General features: G+C 42.2%; 1 protein-coding gene across 3 annotated transcripts in view; it reads left to right on the top strand.

Moving 5' to 3' along the window:
* The window catches only part of PPP2R2C (protein phosphatase 2 regulatory subunit B, gamma), a 233,139-nt gene that overhangs the window by 210,511 nt on the left and 3,102 nt on the right, over positions 1-19,526 (top strand). For all 3 annotated transcript variants that reach the window (XM_014936064.1, XM_014936063.1, XM_014936062.1), the window contains 2 exons: positions 4,997-5,166; positions 9,373-9,464. In XM_014936064.1, coding sequence (XP_014791550.1) covers positions 4,997-5,166; positions 9,373-9,464 — 262 coding nt within the window. The remainder of the gene's footprint in view (positions 1-4,996; positions 5,167-9,372; positions 9,465-19,526) is intronic.

The raw sequence follows: 19,526 nt of genomic DNA, 5'->3' as shown, positions 1-19,526 counted from the left end.
TTGCTAGTTCTCTTTTTCTCTTGGTTTAATTTACCCTTGCAGTTATCATGAGGCGCTCAGACCACGATAACAAATTTTGCCAAAGCTCTATGTTTCTCTCTTTTAAAAGCAAAGAAAGATTTGTTTAACTGAATAAAGTTGACATTTCTTTTATCCCATCAATCCATTATACACTTATAAATTCAGGTCAAAAATAAAAAGTACCTCTAGATAAACCTTCATTATATCAGATAGATAGCTTTTCTAACCTCTGCCCCATATTATCTCAGATACTGTTATTTTTTTCCCTTTAAATAGATCATTCTTCTTTGTGTTTTGAAAAACATTATTCATATTTGTATTTTGGAACCATCTGCCTTGCAGCAATGCTGTGAGTGCTTGTGTTTTTATTTCATCCAGGCAAAAAAGTGAAGGTAAGAGGAAAAGGAGAAATGGCAGGAATGTTGAAAATTCAGATGAGGTCCTATAGTATAGAGAGTCATGCATACTCCTTGCGATGACTTTGAGAGGAATGCAGAATTTTGTTTGCTATGTTGGATTCTGACACTGCACCCACCATATAAGCCATTTTTAGCATTATTATTATTTTTCAAAGTTCACATATGCCAGAATTTGCACGCTGCAATGATTAAAGCTTTGCCCAGCAAACAAAATACCAATATTCAGTGGTGCTGGAGACTGGAGAATACTAGCGAGTCCATCAAAAATGGGTGTCTTTGGAAATGAGACAAAGAGAAAAACCTTTTAGAACGTGGATTTTTATATTTTCTGAGGCTGAGGTATTTTTGGCTATTTTTGGGATAATGGTTTGTTGACTCCTAAAATATATTTTGGTTACAGTGTACTCACTGCTTTTCAGTGGAGTGTGCACGGCAGTGCTGTTTCATTTATCACTTTCCTGTGTTCCTAGCTGTTTGATACCCCTCTTCCAAATTCTGTGTTTGGGAATATCGCAGAGCAGCAAAAGGCAGCTGGCAAAGCTGAAGAGGAAGGCATTATCGGTCACTGCCCGGTCTCTCTCCAGAGCATTACAGTGGGATTTGAAAGCAGGGACTCACACCTCATGGCCCTTGTAGTTTGTAGGGTGTGTGTTGAGTGGAGGGAGACATCCCAGGATACCCATAATCAGACCTGTTTGGCAATTAATGTAAAACCAAGAAAGAAGATGTGTAAGAAAGGTTACATTCACGTGCTTAGCTCTGTCTAATTTTTGTCAGCCATTAGTTCTTGTTTATAATTGAAGATGAGTTTAGTTTGTGGGGTTTTTTTCCTTATTGGATGTGTCTTGTCCAAAATGTGTAGCTTTCAAGTTTGTGGGATTGGGCCCATATTAAAATAAGTGGGAAGCAGTAGCAGCACCTCCGATGCCCTGAGTGGAACTCACTGGTTGAGGAGAGCCACAAGGGTGTTCGTGGGAAGTACCCAAGCCCCACACTCTTTTTAGCTACTGTCCGAGGCATCTGCTTTCTTTTGTCCAGTGGCTGGAGGGGAAGCTTAGTGAGATGACTGTCCCACCCACTCTAGCTTCCTGGTTTTTTGTTGTTTTTTTTCTCCACTTTAGACATCTTCATATATGCGTGACAAATGCACACCTTAAATGTGCCTTTTCTATCCACTGGTTCTCAGGAGAATCTCCATGTCTACACTAGATCAGAGAGATTCAAGGAACACTTATTTTATTTTGGAGAGATGAGAGTTTGTTTTTCAGCAGATGGCAGTTCCTTTTGAGGAAGCAGTAGCATATTTTTATGCTGCAGATTTTCTTCAGGATTCAGGAAAACAGCGCTCTGGCAAGTATCCTTCACCCAACCCATCCTTCTCTCCAAGGTCTGGACTGACTTCTGTGAAAAGCTACCCAGGTTTTTAACTTCTGAGCAGGAAGCTGTGCAGAAAGGGAACTGGGCATTTTTATTTCCCTAAGGCAACATCCCAGCTTACCCATGTATCTGCCAGTGGAGTAAGGGGCAGGAACGTTGTCTTCCTTAGAGGCTCCTCTCCAACACTGGCTGCGCTCAGAGACATGCTCAGCTTCTCTCTGTAATCCCATGGTATTTCTCCATTCCACAGTCTCCTTTCCTCAAGGTCATATTCAGTCTGAGCAGCGTTTTGTGAAAGCTCAGCCCACCGCGCCGTTTGTGATTGCTATGTTCATTAGTTTGCAGCTAGACAGGTAGCTTCGTGTCTTTCATATAATTAGCACTGTGAAGGTTATCCACAACAATATTAATGAAAGCTAAATACCCTTTTTCATGGCAAAAGTTAGTTATTAAGAAGTTAATCAAGAAATTAATTGAGGAGTATAATAGACTTTGCAACTGAATGTCAGTAAAGTTCTGATTCCAAGTCCTGGTCTAACAAGATTTATTAAGATACAGAAAAGTAAGCTAGGTTTGAAGTCTCATCTTTTGCGTGCTGATTTCCCCCTGGCATAAAAGTGGTCTCCAAAAGATAAATTTAAACTGGACTGAACAGAAAATGCGTTTCCAGTTCAGGCTGGCAAACCTGATTTTGCAAACAGTGGGCTGGCACCACATTTTTTCCTAATCACCTTGAAGAGGTGAATTTGAAGGGTTGAATTTGAATTGCTTGGCTGAACTGAAGTCCAGGTCACAGGGCTGTCACTGCTCTCCTGTCTCCAATTACTCAACTTGTATTAGCCAAACTGAAAGAAGGCTGCTTTTTTGCAGCGTATGCATAACCTTATGTTGATGCTAAACCAGAAAGAGCTAAGACCCGAGGACAGTATATCTCACCTTCATCTCCTGAGCCCACTGCCTTGTTCTGGTTGCTCAGGCACGTGCTGCTCTAGTTGCTAAGCTTTCTCTCTAACACGGGGAGCTGCTGCCTAATTTCCTGTAACAATCTTCCTGGCTTGGTTATGCTGACTGTAGGAACTATCTGCAAAGAACTGCTGCTACTACAATTTCGACCGCTATCTATCTTTGTGTAGTGATACAGGGCTTTCATGCCTGCATTATTTTCTGCAGTTAATTAATCTAAGTATTTCTAATACTTACTGTGGTAGGGATAGAAAAGCAATAAACAGTGCAGATAAGGGATGAAATGGTTTAATCTCATTAATTAACAAAACACAGAGTATCCAGGTACAAATATTATGGCTCTTCTAATCAATGGGAGTTGGACAAGACACATGGAACCCAGAAAATATATCTCAGCTATAAATGAAGGTATGGATCAGTTAGTGTGGGTTTTTTTTTTTTTCTTTCCTGGTTTTAATAGCAGCTTCACATCATAATTAGGAGGATGAAATTCCTGCCAGCCAAGTACATAGTTTGGACAGATTAAAGGGAAGAGGCATTAGAAATGATAATTGCTTTGTGCTCGTCAAACTTCTATTGAAAATCTGACAGGATAATTACAAAATACCTGCTTTGCAGAATGTCTAGGCAAATTTTTAGAGAGCTATTTAAAGTTGTTCGTTTACAGTCTGTCTGAAAAGAAAAGTTTTTTTCCCCCTTTTTGAAGTAGTTCATTACCATTTAGATGTGTGGTACATGTTCAAATATAGACCTTATTCTCATGTGCACGCCTGGCTGCGTTCCACTGCCCACCCCCAAAGAAAATTGCCAATAATCTTTCGCATTACCCCACATACTTCGCCCACATGCTCACCCTTAACTTTCAGCAGAACATTATTTCACCTGATGGAAACTGTAACCTTGTTGCTTTCAACAGTCTGAATCATAGCCATAGATAAATTAATTGAGAGAGGAATGTTCCAGTGGACTACACAAAAAACTCTGTTTTGACTGACAGTAAAAAGTTGTTCTACTTCCAGTGCGTTTTCATGTCTCATCACATGGCTCTTCTTCACTTGCTTTTGAAACTTGAAAATGACACTCACCAAATTGCCAGTTTTCAAAGAATTTTCTCGACATGGGTGCCAAAACCTTACTGATTTTGCTGAGAACTGAAAGACCCTGAAAGCCTGACTTTCTACTGAAGTTCAGCATATGAGGTCGTTTGGATCAGAGGGCCATGGGGACCTGCAGAAAGGCAACAGAGATGCTCTAGGCACCTGGTAGGCAGGACAGGAGTTAGTGCAGGCTTTTTGGGGAATGGTGAAGAGACCTTGGTGATTAGTGGACTTGTAACAGATGAAGTAGAGCCCACTAATACCAGCTGTTTCAAGTGCCTAGAATGCAGCATGAGCTATCCAGTGTCATTGTTAGGTACAGTTGAATGGGGATGACCAATCTCCTTGCTACAAGAGCTGGATTTCCCTGTAGGAGGTGCTGTAAGCCATATTTCATCTCCCTCTGCCTCGTTGGATCGTGCAGCGCACAGAAGAGCTCACCAGCACGTACAGTGGGTTTAGTGTTTTCCAGAACCGTCAGCAATTGCACTTGAACTACGTAGTTCATGTATCCACATGGTAAATCACTGTCTGTTTTCTGCTCACCTCTCAGGAAGAGGTAATTGCAATTTGTAATTGCTTTTCAAAACTCTCATGTTTAGTCTCAGATGCCTTCAGACGTGACCAGTGAGTAGCCTGCAGAGTAGCCAGCTGGTTCTGGCAACCAGGGCAGGGTTTGAGTAACCACCCTTCCCGGGGATGCCAAGACCATTGTGAGACCACATGTACACCTTTCATGTGACAGGGACACCTGAATTTTGGTTATATGTCAGGAAACATGACGTGGGGACCCCAGAAATGATGGCTGTAGGAGGAACTGCCTTGCTATAGGTTGCTGTAGTCAACTGACTGGTGTATTTATATAATTTCCCAAAGTGATGCTTTGGGCCCATAGATATGTGGTTAATTATTGTAATATTTAAAGCTTACAGTTTGTATTTTTCTATAAAGATAAAATAATAAGTTAAGTGCTGGGCATATACTTAATGCTCTGTCATGTTCATTGGTACAATGAACTACGTTGTTTTACAAGAAATGCACAGTACAGATTGTGCAAGAGCATTTTTAATAGAATTCTAATTTCTCACTTGCCTCTTTTTTTTTTTTCTTTTGTAACAGTTTATGAAGAACCAGAAGACCCCAGTAACAGATCATTTTTTTCAGAAATTATCTCTTCAGTGTCAGATGTCAAATTCAGTCACAGCGGTAGATACATGCTAACAAGAGATTACCTCACTGTCAAGGTTTGGGATCTGAACATGGAAACAAAGCCCGTAGAAACGTACCAGGTAGGTATCTCCTATGTCTTGAAATGCAGCAATATAAAAGCATCTCGCTATTCAAAAACTGAATGTTTTCCTAAACTTCTCATAGCTTGGTCTGAGAAGCAGCTAGCTAGGAGAGCTGCTAATCAAGGTGGTTAAAATCCTCACAGTGGCGTGCTTGTAGTTGTAAAACAGCAATTTCAGCATAGGTAAGGAAGCATAAGACCTGGGTAACACTCGCTGTGGATTGGGCTCATGAAAGAAATGATGCTTCTAACAAGGGAGTTCATCTCTTCACTTTGGCATCTGTTTTCAAATGATGTATTCCACGATTAACATTTAAAAGAAAATGAGAAAAGGATTTTGTGAATTGCTTAGTAGTCTGCTCCCGCTGGGACTGCTGAGTTTACACCTTTGCAATTTCAAAACTCTTTTTAAAAACTTCATCTATGTGTTTCTCCCTTGTGCCTAGTTCCAGAAGCAATCAGTGTTAAAGCCCAACGTCAGCACTGACACAGCAGTTTGCGAATGCCAGACAGACACATCTGGTTGCCTGAATGCATTGCGATATTATCCAGACAAAATGCCAGTGGCTCCAGCCAGCGCTGAGTTTGTACTCTGACATCTGTTCTGTTTGGCAGTAGAGGGCTGAGCTTACATTTTTTGACTCTGCCTTGAAGAAGGAAAATACATCTGTGACACAGAAGCTGTTTGTTATGAAAGCACAATGAGGGAAAGCTGTTAAGCTACCTAGAGGAGAGTAGGGAGAGGAAGAAAGTAGGAAAACTGTCATTCATCTGGCTCGTACTGCTTATGTAGTGACAGTCCTGGGACACTGCCGGAACAATCCCTTGTTTTCTATGTATGTAATGGTAGCTGGGGTAGAAGAGGTTCATAGTAACTATCATTAAGATTGCATTTAAAACAACGTGTAATGAGAGTTTGGTAGTGTGACTTGACGAAACAACTAAAATTTGACTTCAGTAACATCGGAGGTGTTTATTAGCTAGTGTTCGGGAGACCAAGTGGGCCTCCTTGCATTTCGGTGGATACTCTTCAGTGTGTCTCCTGTTAGCATCAGGAAGCCTGAGCCTGTGTACCTTTAAAACTACAAAATTGGTTTTTACTCTGAAAACGGCAGTACTTGTAATGCTAAATATGGTACAAATGTTGATATGCTGTGAAAATGAAGTGGGAGGGTAAGGGCGAGACTGTTTTATATAACAGAAACATATCTTGGATTTTAGGAACTTAGGTAATATATTATTTTATACTTATGCTAATGCAGTAGGCAACCTTGTCTCTAGAGAGAAATAGCTGGTCAAGCCAACCTGTTTGTCTTGACTTTGACATCTGCTTTTATTTCCTCATGTAGGTAGCTGTGAAACAAGCTGGCCACCTTTAAATCACTCTGACACCCCGCAGTGGGGCCAGTTAACAAGTTGTATTTCTCCATGCTAAGATGTGGAAAATGAGTATAATGTCAATTTTTCAGTACTGATTATTGCAGTCAGATGCTTATTAAGCATATAGTATTTATGGCTAACAGAATGCTATTGCACGGAGCAGCCTTTGCTGAAACACTTTATCTGCTGACAGTGATTCAACATGATTTTCTCCTGTTTATGCATCACATAAAAGAAAAGGGCAGAGTATAGTGCATGGGACAGCACTAACAGAGCAACACAGTGGAAGTTGCAAAGCAGCCCTGCCTAACAGGATACTCTTTTGATGCTGCCCAGGTGAATTAGCCCAGCAGATCCATACCAGCAGCAACCCGAGGTGAACATGTTCATAGCTGATAAGAGCTAGATCCACTTTTGGCAGGGTCTGTTGCACAGGGATTTGGACTAATGTGTCACTTAATAGTTGCAATCAGGAATTGCACTAATCAGTCCCAACGAGATAGCTCCCAGCGTAGTTGTGTTGCTGTGTTAGTCTGGGGTACAGAATGACTAGATGGTTCCATGGTCTGACCTAAAATATTGCAATGAAGAAGAGGAGAATGCATATGGTAGTTAGTTGGGACTTGATTTGATTGGCATTCAAGTGCTATTCGTATGTGGTAAGAACAATATGTAACAGACAAGGTGGATATGATTTTACCCTCAATTGGTATTGGTGGGTGAACATGAAAATAAGGTAAAAATTGTTTCTTCCAGTTAGTTTCTCATAGTCATTCTGAGCATCTGAATGTGATCAAATGTGATGGAGGGTCCAGAGCAAGCTGGTTGTTCAGTGCAGTAGTGCAAGTTTGCAGGCAGAGTCAGTCAAGAAAAAGATGAGACCTTGAAAGTAGTGCAAGTTTGCAGGCAGAGTCAGTCAGGAAAAAGGAGATGAGACCTTGAGGAGATCACTAAGAAACCTGACAGAGGAAGTTCGAAATGCTTTTTGACAGAGCTGACAGAAAGGCACAGCTCCAAGCTGTGGAGTTGGACGCACTTCTCAAAGGGTGTATACGTGACCGTGGTCATGACAGATGGCTGCTGGAAGTGGTAACAAGAGGAAGACCTAGAAATGACAGTCAATGAGGCAAATGTGATCTACTTTGCCTTGCCCTGTCTTTCTATTTCTTCCAAGTGTTGGGAGCTCACAGAGATGATAAAGGAAAAAACTCCAGCTCTCTTGGAGTTGGACGCACTTCTCAAAGGGTGTATACGTGACCGTGGTCATGACAGATGGCTGCTGGAAGTGGTAACAAGAGGAAGACCTAGAAATGACAGTCAATGAGGCAAATGTGATCTACTTTGCCTTGCCCTGTCTTTCTATTTCTTCCAAGTGTTGGGAGCTCACAGAGATGATAAAGGAAAGAACTCCAGTTCTCTAACAAATTACACTGCTACCATAAAAAGGACTTAAGTAAAGAGAAAATAAAAGGATTTAATTACAGAGGGTGCAATAAACTGCCTCAGTACTAAAAGTGTTCTGACCTATTACTCACAATGAAAGTAAACACATTTAATTGTGAAATGTGTTATCTGCATCTACCATTCACCTATTATTTGCTGTATAAGCCATTATCTGTTGATATACAGCTCTGTGTTCACTCATCTGTTAATGAAAATTGATCCATGACTAAAATCTATAGTCCTTAATAACCTTATATTACAAATATTCTTAGTATACTGTACAATTTGGCTATTGAAAATGGGTTAGTTTAAAGAAAATATAAGTGAAAGGTCATTGTTCCTAGTCTAGCCTTGATAGAAGTTATCTTATGAGAACAAGTGTTTGCACCCTCAGGCCAGAGAAGGATGCTGAGCATCCATGAGCAGGAACAGGCTTCCTGGACTTGCAAGAGCCAGTACCTCTGTGCCAGAGCTAAATTACGCCCCTCAGCTGTTGGATTGGTACGTGTGCTCTGAGAGGCCATCTACACATCTTTCTACAACAGCTACACGGAAACATCAGGAGTGAGAGTGCACTAGAAAATTCGCCTAGGCAGGGATTTTCTAGCTCATTATTTCCTTGTGGAATGAAACTAATCATCCAGATGGAAAACTAATCAAGCTCAGCATTTTGCATGAGATCAGTCTCTTTTTGATAACCATTGTTCAGCAACAATATGTGGCCCAGAGGAGAGGTCTTCTGCTGGTTGGTCCCAATGTTCAAGTATGTAAGTGAGAATTTACAATGTTGTTTTTAAGTCTCAGCCAAATAGGAGATATCCTTGGGCTAAATTAGTATTCTAATTTGCAGCTTGTGCAAGTGCAACCTTGTACTGTATTTGGCTTCTGAAATACCTCACCCAAATATATGTAATCCCATACACTACAGGTTCTTTTAATAGAGCCAAGTTCTTTCTGCCACAAGTGAGAGTCCACTTATCTTGGAATATGACATTTTGGTTACTATTTAAATTAGATTTCTTGCACATTAATTAGCACATCTAGGGTATCAGCTGGTGAAATGTCTTTGGGAATTAGGCTAGCACTGAGAAAATCAGCCAAGCAGGAAGCAAATATGTTGAAGAGGGGTGGTCTGCAGCCTGCTGAGGGAGGTATGCTTCATGCCTTCCTGCAGCAATAATTCTTCTAGCACCTGGTTAATTGGGCTGTGGAAAAGTACAGAAAGCTTCTGGAGAGTTTAAACACAGTATCTTTTGCAAAGCTACCAATCTGTGCAGCATATTTGGAAAGTGAACGTGGGAGATAAAGTGGGGGGGCTGGTTGTGGATTTTTATATTTTGTTTTATTTTGAGAATAACAACAGTTATTTTCTTTGAAACAGGTCCATGATTACCTTAGGAGCAAGTTGTGTTCCCTCTATGAAAATGACTGCATCTTTGACAAGTTTGAATGTGCATGGAACGGATCAGACAGGTAATCCATTCTTGTGTCCATCACTCTCTCCATTTAGCAAAAGAGCTCCCATTTGATGGGGAGCAATCAGAAAGTAAAGTGTTATGTGTGGTTATTTTCCACATCAATTTACATCTTCACGTATCAGTGTTCAGGTTGATTAAAGGTGTTTGGGTATTGGTGCGGTTGTGTCTCTGACCTCATTAGACATGATGTATGCCTTGTTAATCTTGGCTCATGCCTTAGGGGAAAAACTCTTCACATTTTGTCTGTTTTCACAAAAATCATAACTAGGCTGCAAAACTTAAAAAGAATGCTGCCAACTTGCACAGCCCCAGACTAAGGAAGCTCGTGTGATCCTGTATTTACACATGAGCTGCCTCAGAAATCCAGTTCATTTACTGGAAACAGGGAGTGAGGAAAGGCAGTCACAGACACCCACTGATTCTCCACAAACTGCTGCCACCTTCCCACTGACACAAATGCCAGTTTCTTCTGATACCTTACCCACATCAGAGCAGCCCCTTTCCCTGTGAAGGAGAGGTCCTGGTTTTTATCTTGGACATAATATCTTGTTGAATATTTTCAAAAGAAATAATGGCACAAGAAGCCAGAGAGTGCGAGCCAGGATGAAATGGGCTAATGCCGTAACGTTAGCAAATGGTGAGAGTGCTTTGGGGAGGAGGAATATCGTGCAGGAAGAACTGAGCAGCCAAGAGGATGGGGATAATAAAACCAGATGAAATCCAAGAGTTTAATGCAAGGTGAGGATTTTAGTTAAAAGAAAACACAAACCTTCATCTTATCAGTTGGAAACAACTCACAGGGACGTTCATGCACTAGGTGACCGTGGAAGGGATGAGCACTCTACAAAATGCATGTGAAAGAGAGCACGGGAGCCAATTTTGAATGGCACACAGTGACTTCTGGCTGAGCAGAGCTAGGAGCCAAGAGGCAAAAGTTTGGCACTCGCTGAGAGCCTGGAATTGTGCCTTCTGCTCGCTTAGCCTCTCATTTGGGAAAGAGAAAAACAGCCCATCTCATTGTATTTGAAGCAGGCTTGCCCCCCTGGACTGGGCAGGGACATGGGACAGCTGCGAAAAAGGCAAATATGCTCCTTGAATGGGCAAGACTGGGATATCCAGCAGAGAAAGGAGTAGTGGTGACATCATGTTAGGGTCTGATTCAAAGACCTTTGGACTGCAGTTACACATTTCTTGTCCCTCGTCTCCGAGGTGGATGAACTAATCAGGCAAATGGACAGCTGCTCTAAAGAGAGAAGAGGGTGGGAGTTTGGTTTTGATCATCTTAGCAAAAGAGAAGGCATTATACTTGCTTCTATTAAGTATATCGAGGAGGTAGACATAGGGAGGAAGGTGATCTAGCTAAGAAAAATGTGAATGATAATGACACAATAGCAAATAGGTATGGAGTGACAACAGATAATTATAGCCTGGAAATTAGAAGTAGTTTGTATCTATTCAGATCATGACAGTGTGGAGCTCTTCCTGTCCTGAGTAGTGGAGCTACAAGAAGGCCAACTGTTTTGATGAAAGCAGTTATACGAGACATTGATTAAAACAACAAGTGTCTGGTGTCTGAACTTGAAAGTGCAGAAGGTCTCTTCCAGTCCTGTGGTCCATAAATGCAGATGAAGTTTAATGCTTACACTGTGCAAGGGGCATCTTCTCTCTGGACTGCTTCTCTTTGCTCAGTTCCTGTACGTACCCAATGGAGAGATTCTGTCTTTACTAAGATATAAAATTTCCACCTTATATTGTTCATTATGCAAATGAAACTACATACTTCTATTATCTCTGTTGTCTGCATCCCAGGGTAATGTGTTTTCTGACAAGGATTAACTCAGCATTGAGTATCCCCTGTGATACCAACACCTGTCCATTTAAAAAGACGTAGGTGGACCACACTGGGCAAAATACTTCCCAAATTGCTACGGCAGCAACTTGGCACCAGCTGTTGTGGAAATGGCTTTGATATGGTCAGAAAGTGGGAATGATCCGCAGAAGTTTTAGGGGAAGATCTGGGGTTTGGGGCTTTTCTCGAGCCACCCAAACCCATGCGTGAATGGTGTTTTAGCAGAGGGTTGTCTCAGTGGACTGGTTACTGCTTGAGTTTGGTCCTGCTAGTAGCACCAAAATTAAAGCATTTCTTGGACATGTGGATAGTGCTGATCCCTGCCTAAATCTGGCACAGAAGAACCGCGCAGTCAAACCATTTAGATATTGTGAAACTTTAACAACAATTCAGGGCTTTTCAGGTCCTTTCAAATAATTTTGCTTATCCTTGATGGGATATCCCAGTGGATTGTACAGGATGGACAGTAGCTTGTTCACAGTCCCAGAGTCTTTCTCCTGCAGTCAACTGCAGTGCTGCTGTCCTCATTAGTGTGCGCTGAGGCCACTCTCTGGATAGTCGCCTGGTAATAATAGAAATATTATTCAATATCAGGATTTAAAGTGAGCATAATATTTTCGTTCCTACTTGACAGATCAGAAAGATCAATGCAGTGAGTAATTATTAAGTGGGAGCATTAGATTGTGAAGGCTTCATTTATTGTACTGCCCAGACACTGAGGCGTTGCTAGTCGTGCACAATTACCAAATGTGTCACTAAACACAATACACTGCTCCTGACTGTAAGAAGCTGTTGAGTAGAGTAGCTGGCAACGTTTGACAAAAGATAGGGTCCTCTTCAATTTAGCTGTTTCTTTCTAAAAGTCAAACGTATCAGCACTGATGTTCGTCTTTTGATGAACATTCACACTTCTGAGTTTCTTGGTTCTGTGTGTGACAAGTACCGTGTTGTTTTGCTACATGCTATAAGGATTATGGGGTTTTGAGTGGATCATGATTTAAATTATATTTGGGTTAAATTATATTTTTTAATTCTTAAAGAATGGTTCATTTGACTAGTAAGGTCACTTAGTTTAATCCTTTCAGTATGTATTTTTTTAAAAAGGAGTACTGCTAAAGGTAAGCAATGCTTATTAACAATGGTACTTTTAAGAGTTGCTGCAGTAGGGTACTTATTAATACGTATACATCACAGTAATAACTGCAGTTCTAAACATGTTATTTTTATCTTTTGCAGACTTTAAAGCTACAGTCACAATTTAAAGTGACAGGATTGTTCAGTTAAAAATGAAAGCATGTTTATTATTTAGGTGAAAATACTTTTTGTTAATTTTTGTCATTACCAAGGAGTTAACCTAGACTATGATAGAACCTGATGGTGAGGCTGTTTGCAAAAAAAATAAATCGATGTACGTGAGCTCTGATTAGAACGTGATTGATGCTCAGTTACTCCAATGAACAGGAACTAATATGATCAGACAGAGCCGATCTCATTTGCTGAAGGGCACATTAATCACTATGTACTTTGGCAACAACAGTGGTCAGGGGAGGGAGTCAAGCAGGGGTCTTACACTAATTCAACCAGATGAGCACATATTATCTGTAGTTGAGTATATTACACTGAAATCATGCTATCTTTATTGTATATACATCATTACATGACTATGTAGAATACTTGAGCTCTATTTATACAATGAATTAATTTAGTTCTCTCATTCACTTCCAAAGTTAAGTCTTTTAGTAATGACCTGCAAGACATTGTTTTCTTCCCATTGCTGCCCCAAATAATTTTTTTAATTTTAGTTTTACCTCAAAAATTAGCACTTTTGCAGCTGTTTGTGAGTTAAAAAAGCCAAGAAAAGAAAAAAATAATGTGGTAATTCTACACAGTAGTGAGTGAATATCTTAATTACTATTCTTTTTTTAAGATTTCAAATGAATGGGTGTATGGGAACCCTTCCAGGGAGACTTCTGAATACCATCATGATAAGTGATATGCTGTAAGCAGATGAGTGAAGTCACATACAACTGTTCAGTCAGTCCGTTCCTACTGAACTGTCATTCATTCCACTGAATATCCGTCAGCCTTCACTCTAATCAGCAGAATTGGCAGGTCCCAGTGGATGGGATGTTAACAGTCTATTCCTGCCTGGCAGCACGCTCCATGCTGGAGACATCATTTTGTTCTTGGGGCTCAGCATGTCAAATATTAGCTTTGAAGGAAGGACTTGGGGAACCTCTGTTCTTATTCCCAGTCTTATCCCAGCCATCTGTACCAGAGTGCCACAACTCTGAATATGGTGTCTCCAGCTTTTCCATCAGTGTACTCCCCAGGAGCTTTAAAGAAGTTCCTTCTTTGTGATGGGGAGTCAGTTACTTCACACAGCGCAGCGTAAAGGGAAATACCCCAATATGCCAGCAGGCCCCCACTGCTTGCAACAGTGCTTCCTCCTTTCCCTTTGTTCTAATACATCTCATTTTTCATTCCTATGAAAAATGCTTTTGAAGAGTTTTGCTGGAACCAATCCTTTTTTCTCAAAAGGCCAGCTTGTCACGAAACCAGATATGGTGGGCCTTGCTTGTCAGTCACAGGAGACTGCAGATGTGCTGTTCTGCACCGGTACACATGCTAGTGAAATCTTGCAAGTTTAGGGGTTCAAAATATAATCTGTGAGACAATTTCAGGTCAAAGGAATAGTCCCTTTTCATACTGGGTGCCTTGAGAACCTCCTTTGCTGAGATTTGCAAGTCTGGAGGCAGACTGTGGTGGAAGCTGCTCTCTGAGTCTCCTCCCCTCATGTCTTGCTTGGATTCCATGTCCAGCCTCTCTTACCTCAGGGCATGATGTTCTGCTGCCACCTTTGTGGTGAGGCACAGGTTAGCTGGGCCATTTTAGTTTTTCTATCATCCTTAAGCCTGGTGTGTCTTGGTCTTTGGAGCTCTGCCCAGCCTTAGTCCTGTCACATCATCCCGTGGCTTCCATGGCCTTGGGAATAACAGATATGAGAAAGACAGAGATACGCCAGTTCTTAGTGACTGACAGGTTTGCTGAAATCTCAGTACCTAAAAAATATTGTGGAAGATCTCATTGTAGTTTAGTACAACTGATGAAATCCTGTTCAGATGCCCTTGAGGTTGATGAAGTAGGGAATTTGTTGACCTTCCAAAAGAAGCAGAACTTTTTAGAGGGGAGAGCCATGCACTGAAGCATTTCATTTAACAGAGTTGTTACCAAAATCAAAATATTGAGAGCTAGATGTTTTAAAGTATTAAGATGCTTAAAGATGCTGAGGCCATCAATAGTTGATAGGGCGCTTCTGTTGACCCTAAAACTGTGTCCCTAAATTAAACATCAGTGCCACAACTGCTGGTGGCATGCAAAATATAAATATTTTGAAAATTGTCCATAGGTAAACATTTGCTGGTTTAGTTTTGCGTATTCTTCTTACAGTGCAAGCAGGAAGAACTTTTCTTCTTGAATCCTTTTCTCTGGACAATTTTATGGATTGAAGATTGACTTTTAAAACAAGTGCCTTACCTTAAATATTGCTGGCTCCCGGATGAGCTTGGCACAGGGTGAAGAAACGTGAACTTAAAACAAGTGCCTTACCTTAAATATTGCTGGCTCCCGGATGAGCTTGGCACAGGGTGTACTGTGTACTGTACTGTGTACACAAGTGTGTACTGTACAGAGGGAGCACCTAATGTTCTGCTGATTTTGAAACAACCTCTCTTGCCCAAAAGAGCTTTAGTTCCTGAGAAGGTCATCAAGGTCTGGGTTGTGATTGCCCAGCTGAAAAGCAGATTGCACACATGGTTGAATGTGAACCCCTTTTTTTACAGCCCTTGGCAAGCATAAAAATTCCTGCAAAATAGATAACCAGCCGTGCTTTTCCTTCCCCTGCATCCCCTGGTAAGCTGGTTATCCCCAGCCCAGCCCTGCAGATCGCCCAGCATCCTGATATCTCTGGTGCCACAACTTGTACCTCCAAATTCCTGCCAGATCCAAGAGCACAGGAACTAGTCATTTATATGTGGTGAGAGGAGACCCACCAGCCAGCTCATTTCTCCAACCTTCAGCCCAAAGGAAAAGGCAAGCATGGAAGCCCTTGAGAGCTGAGCAAGTTGTCTGTGAGAGTAAGACTGGAGGCAGTGGGAGATCACAAAGAAAGAGTGAGCAGTGAGACCTCCAAACGTAAAATGAAGAGATGAGAGAAGGGAAAATGGAACAGGGAAAGGACAAAGTGAAGCAAAATAGACAGGATGGGGCAGAGAACAGAGGATGAAGCTAAGAAGGAGAGCAGAGAAGTAGATAAGGTGTCTTTTAAAAATTGTAGAGCATGGTAGAGGGAAATGGAAGAAGAGGAGGGAAGAAGGAAGAGAGGGGGAGAGGAAAACTTACCTGAAAAGTCTGGTAAAGACCAGAGTCAGAATTGGAGGGGAAGAATGAGAAAAAGAACAGAATGGCAACTAGGGAGGGAATAAGACAAAAAGTCAATTAATAGAAGTGGGGTTGATCTGCACTGGGGTTTTCTCCTTCCCTTTTTACCTTCTGTAAGAATACATTTGTCCTGTTTGTAAAGAAAAAAAAAGAGGGTAAGACCTTGGGCCGTAGCGACCCTGCATGAGGACCAAAGTTTGGCACTGAGATGCCCCAGAATGCATCATTAATAAGCAAGAATGCCCCAGTGTCAGGGCAGGCTGGACAAATTAGTAGCATTTTGTCTTGTCACTCCAAACAAGCGTACCTGAAGGCTTGCCAGAAGCCCTCAGACCTTGCTTGGAGCAGCTCTTAGAGAGGGAGCACAAAGTTCTCCGTGTGCTCTGCACCATGTGGAGAGGAAAATGTGTTCCCCCCGTGGGTAGTTCAGAGGGGTCAGCACCAAGCTCTGCAAATGCACAGGTATCTGCAGAGGGTGTTGCCTCTCCTTCCAGAGCCCCAGCGAGGCTGCTGGTGTGTGAAATGTAGGCAGCAGTAGCCGTGTCAATGCCATTGGGCTGGTTTTCTTGCTTTTTGTTTTTGGTTTTTTTTTGCCTTTGTAAAAAATTATTATTTTTTTTATCATGCTGCCTGTAGCTGTTGTGGTTTGAGCTGGGTACAGTCCATCAGCAGCTTTGCTGCAGCCTGAGCTGTCAGCGTGCTGCTCCTCAGGGTGTGCTGGAGTCTCTTCTGCCTCCTCAGTACCCCCAAGCAGCTGAGATGGTGGTACCTCTGACCACGTGTGTAGCACAACTTGTAAACCTGCTTGCTAAATGCAATTAAAGGTAGTTAGGCAGAGCTTTTCTGGGCTGCTCCCTTACCCACCTATGAATCAGTGTGGGGTGTGTTGGGTGAGGGGCTTTGTTTGGTTTCTTGAACCATCCTCACTTGCAAGGGTTCGCTCCAAAAACTCATCATAACATTACTGTGCAGAACAGAGTCTGGAAATACCGAGCAGCCTCCTCCTGTACTCAGCTACAATTTTTATTCTAAGATATATATGTATATAAAAAAATTTCCTTATCACATACATTCCATTATTGTACATTATATTTTCCTGAATGGAAAGAAATTACAGGCTTACATCTAGTTCTCATTCTCTTTTATTGTTATTTTAAGCAGCAGGTAAGGTTATAATCCATCTGTGTTTGTGACCTTGAACAAGAATGGGCACTTTCTCATTTACATAATGCTATTTTTTACTGAGCCATTAAACTGCAGAAAAAAAACAGGGCCAGCATGAAAAGTAGTCATCTACATATGTTAAAAAAAATAACTGCAGTAAATCCAACTGAAGAAGGCAGACTTTTAAAAATATGCGAGAGTTCAAGAAATTAAAAAGCAAATGGACTGTAAAGGCAGTTTCGCTGCGAGCGAAATCCCCTGAAATAGCAGTGTTTCCAGACAAACACCTCTCTGTGCGTTTGGTGCCCTGGTTCTTGTGTGAAAGCTGCTCCCCTGGCTGTCCCTGCCTTCCATGGGAGGGAGGGATGCTCCCTGCTCCCCAGGGAGCCACAGCTCTGCAGACTAGGGCACCATGAACCTCCTTCAAAATTTTGCCTTAAGGTGGGGGGAAAAATCCCGCTGTAGGGTGCTGGGCTGTTTGCATCACAAATCATGTACGTTAGGTCTGAGACATGGAATAACCTCCACTCGTTCATGTTGTGAATAACCATTACAGCAGGAGCCGTAATGACAGGACATGGTGATTTGGAAGGAGTGAAACATTAGATTTACTGCTGTTGATTCAATTTCTGAAACGGGCACTAAGCTTGATCAATAGGCTTTCTGCAGCTTCTGGGCTACGTTTTATCAAGCTGTCAGGCTGACTCCTTTGTTTTTTTAGCTGGTGAGATCGTTAACTTGTGCCTCACCAAGCAGGACTGCGCCCGGCCTTTGCGGGTGGGGAAGGGAAGGGATGGGATCCCTCACCACCAACAACCCAAGGGCAAGAACTGCTTCTGGAGAGCATTGGGGAGGCTCCCTGCTGGGGCTGGCTGTGACTACAGATGGACCGGTGCCTCTGTTGCCCATCCCCAAATTCAGCAGAGGTGCAGCCAGCCCTCTGCTGCCTGTGGACCTCAGGAAAGCAGCCTCTGGCCAGGGTGAAGGCTGTGGGTGAGCCGTGGCTGAGGGCAGTGCGTGCCCTGTCTCTCTGCTACGCCTCTCTGATCTGCAGCACTTTCCTTTAGCCCTTCAGGAGCTGGAAAAAAAGCTGAGTGTGGCCTCAGCTGCTGTCAGACTGCAGTGTGCCATCAGCAAACGTGGAAGCGGGATGGAGCTGGCCCTCCTGCTCGTGATTCATAGGGTACAATTCCGGCTCTGGTGTACCCTGCAGTGGCTCTGAAGCCAGCCCAGCTGCTGTCACTCACACAGGAGCTGCAGTGCAGCAGCAGTTAGTGGCACAGCTCCCATTTGTGCGTTTTGCAGCATATTATTCATTTGTATTACAGTAACAGCTAATGGCCCTAAATGAGATCAAGGCAAGGCTGGCTGGAGGCTGTGTGCCTGCACGAGGGTGTAAGCCAGCTCCCGAATCCAGGAGCGTCTAATCGAATCAGCTAGCGAGCGTCTGTATGGCACAGAACAGTTCATGCCTTTGACTTCTCCCAGGGTTGCATCTGGCCGTGGTTTTGGGGCCCATGTGCTGCTGAATGCAGGTTCCCCCCAAGTGGGAAACTGCAGCAGAGCGCGAGAGAAACTGGCATTGAGGTGGAGGTTAGTGGATTGAAGGGTAAGCATCTGAAATATTCTCTTTCTACCAGAAAGGCCAATAGTTCCTGGTTGCCTGAGTCTTAGATCTGTGTGGCTTTTCCTGTGGAGACCTGACCATTCAGGGCGGATTCCCCTTCCGGAATGGAAATTCGGAAAAAACACCCCATCTGGGGCTGAGACAGGAGAGCGGAGTGTGGCTCTGGCTTCACATGTGGAAAAAGTTCACAGGGGATGAGCTTCCGAACAAGGCTCTGAAACCCGTGATTATGCTAATCCAATAACCTGGGGGCCATGGATGAAATCCTGAATTCATTAAAGTTAGTGACAAAATATCCTCCCCCAGGGACTGGGGGAATGAAGCAACCGGCAATCCATTATTTCAAACTACAAGCTGATTAATGGGGTAATTTTTATACAGATCAAGGGATGTTTTCTGTCCCTTTCTCCCAGACCCAGAAATATATCCTGACTTGAATCTTCATTCAAACGTCATACAGTAAATGACACGGTCCTGTTTATCAATGTGTCTATTTCTAAGAAGTGTTGTAGATAGATATGAATTTTAATGGCGTTTAATTGCAAGGTTTCCCTCCTATGGCTTCAGGAGGGAAATAAATTTACTTGTGCAAACTCAATGTGATTTTTCAGAACCTTTCAAAACACCTTTCTTCAAAATATGAAAATATATTATTATGTACCAAATCTTGCTATTGTATCACAAGGTTTGAAATACTTGGAAATCCGTTTTAAAGAATTTTTCTGGAATCATGGTAGATCTCAACTGTCAGAAAAGGTTAAGCTCTGGAGTAGGAAAAAGCCTGAAATATATGACCCTTAAAGTCATAAAAAGCTGGAAGGTAATTAAAAGTAACTTATTATAACTTATGACTTTTATCATCTTGTGAAGTCAGTCTCATGACATCAGGGTCCTGATATTTGTGTGTGCTTCAGGATGCCAGTTTTGGGGTAACTAATTTTCATTGAATACACATTGGTAGAAGCAAACTATTCACT

Source organism: Calidris pugnax, unplaced genomic scaffold (genome assembly GCF_001431845.1).
Source record: "Calidris pugnax isolate Ruff unplaced genomic scaffold, ASM143184v1 scaffold14, whole genome shotgun sequence".
NCBI lineage: Eukaryota > Metazoa > Chordata > Aves > Charadriiformes > Scolopacidae > Calidris > Calidris pugnax.
This window is presented reverse-complemented; position numbering and strand designations above follow the sequence as displayed.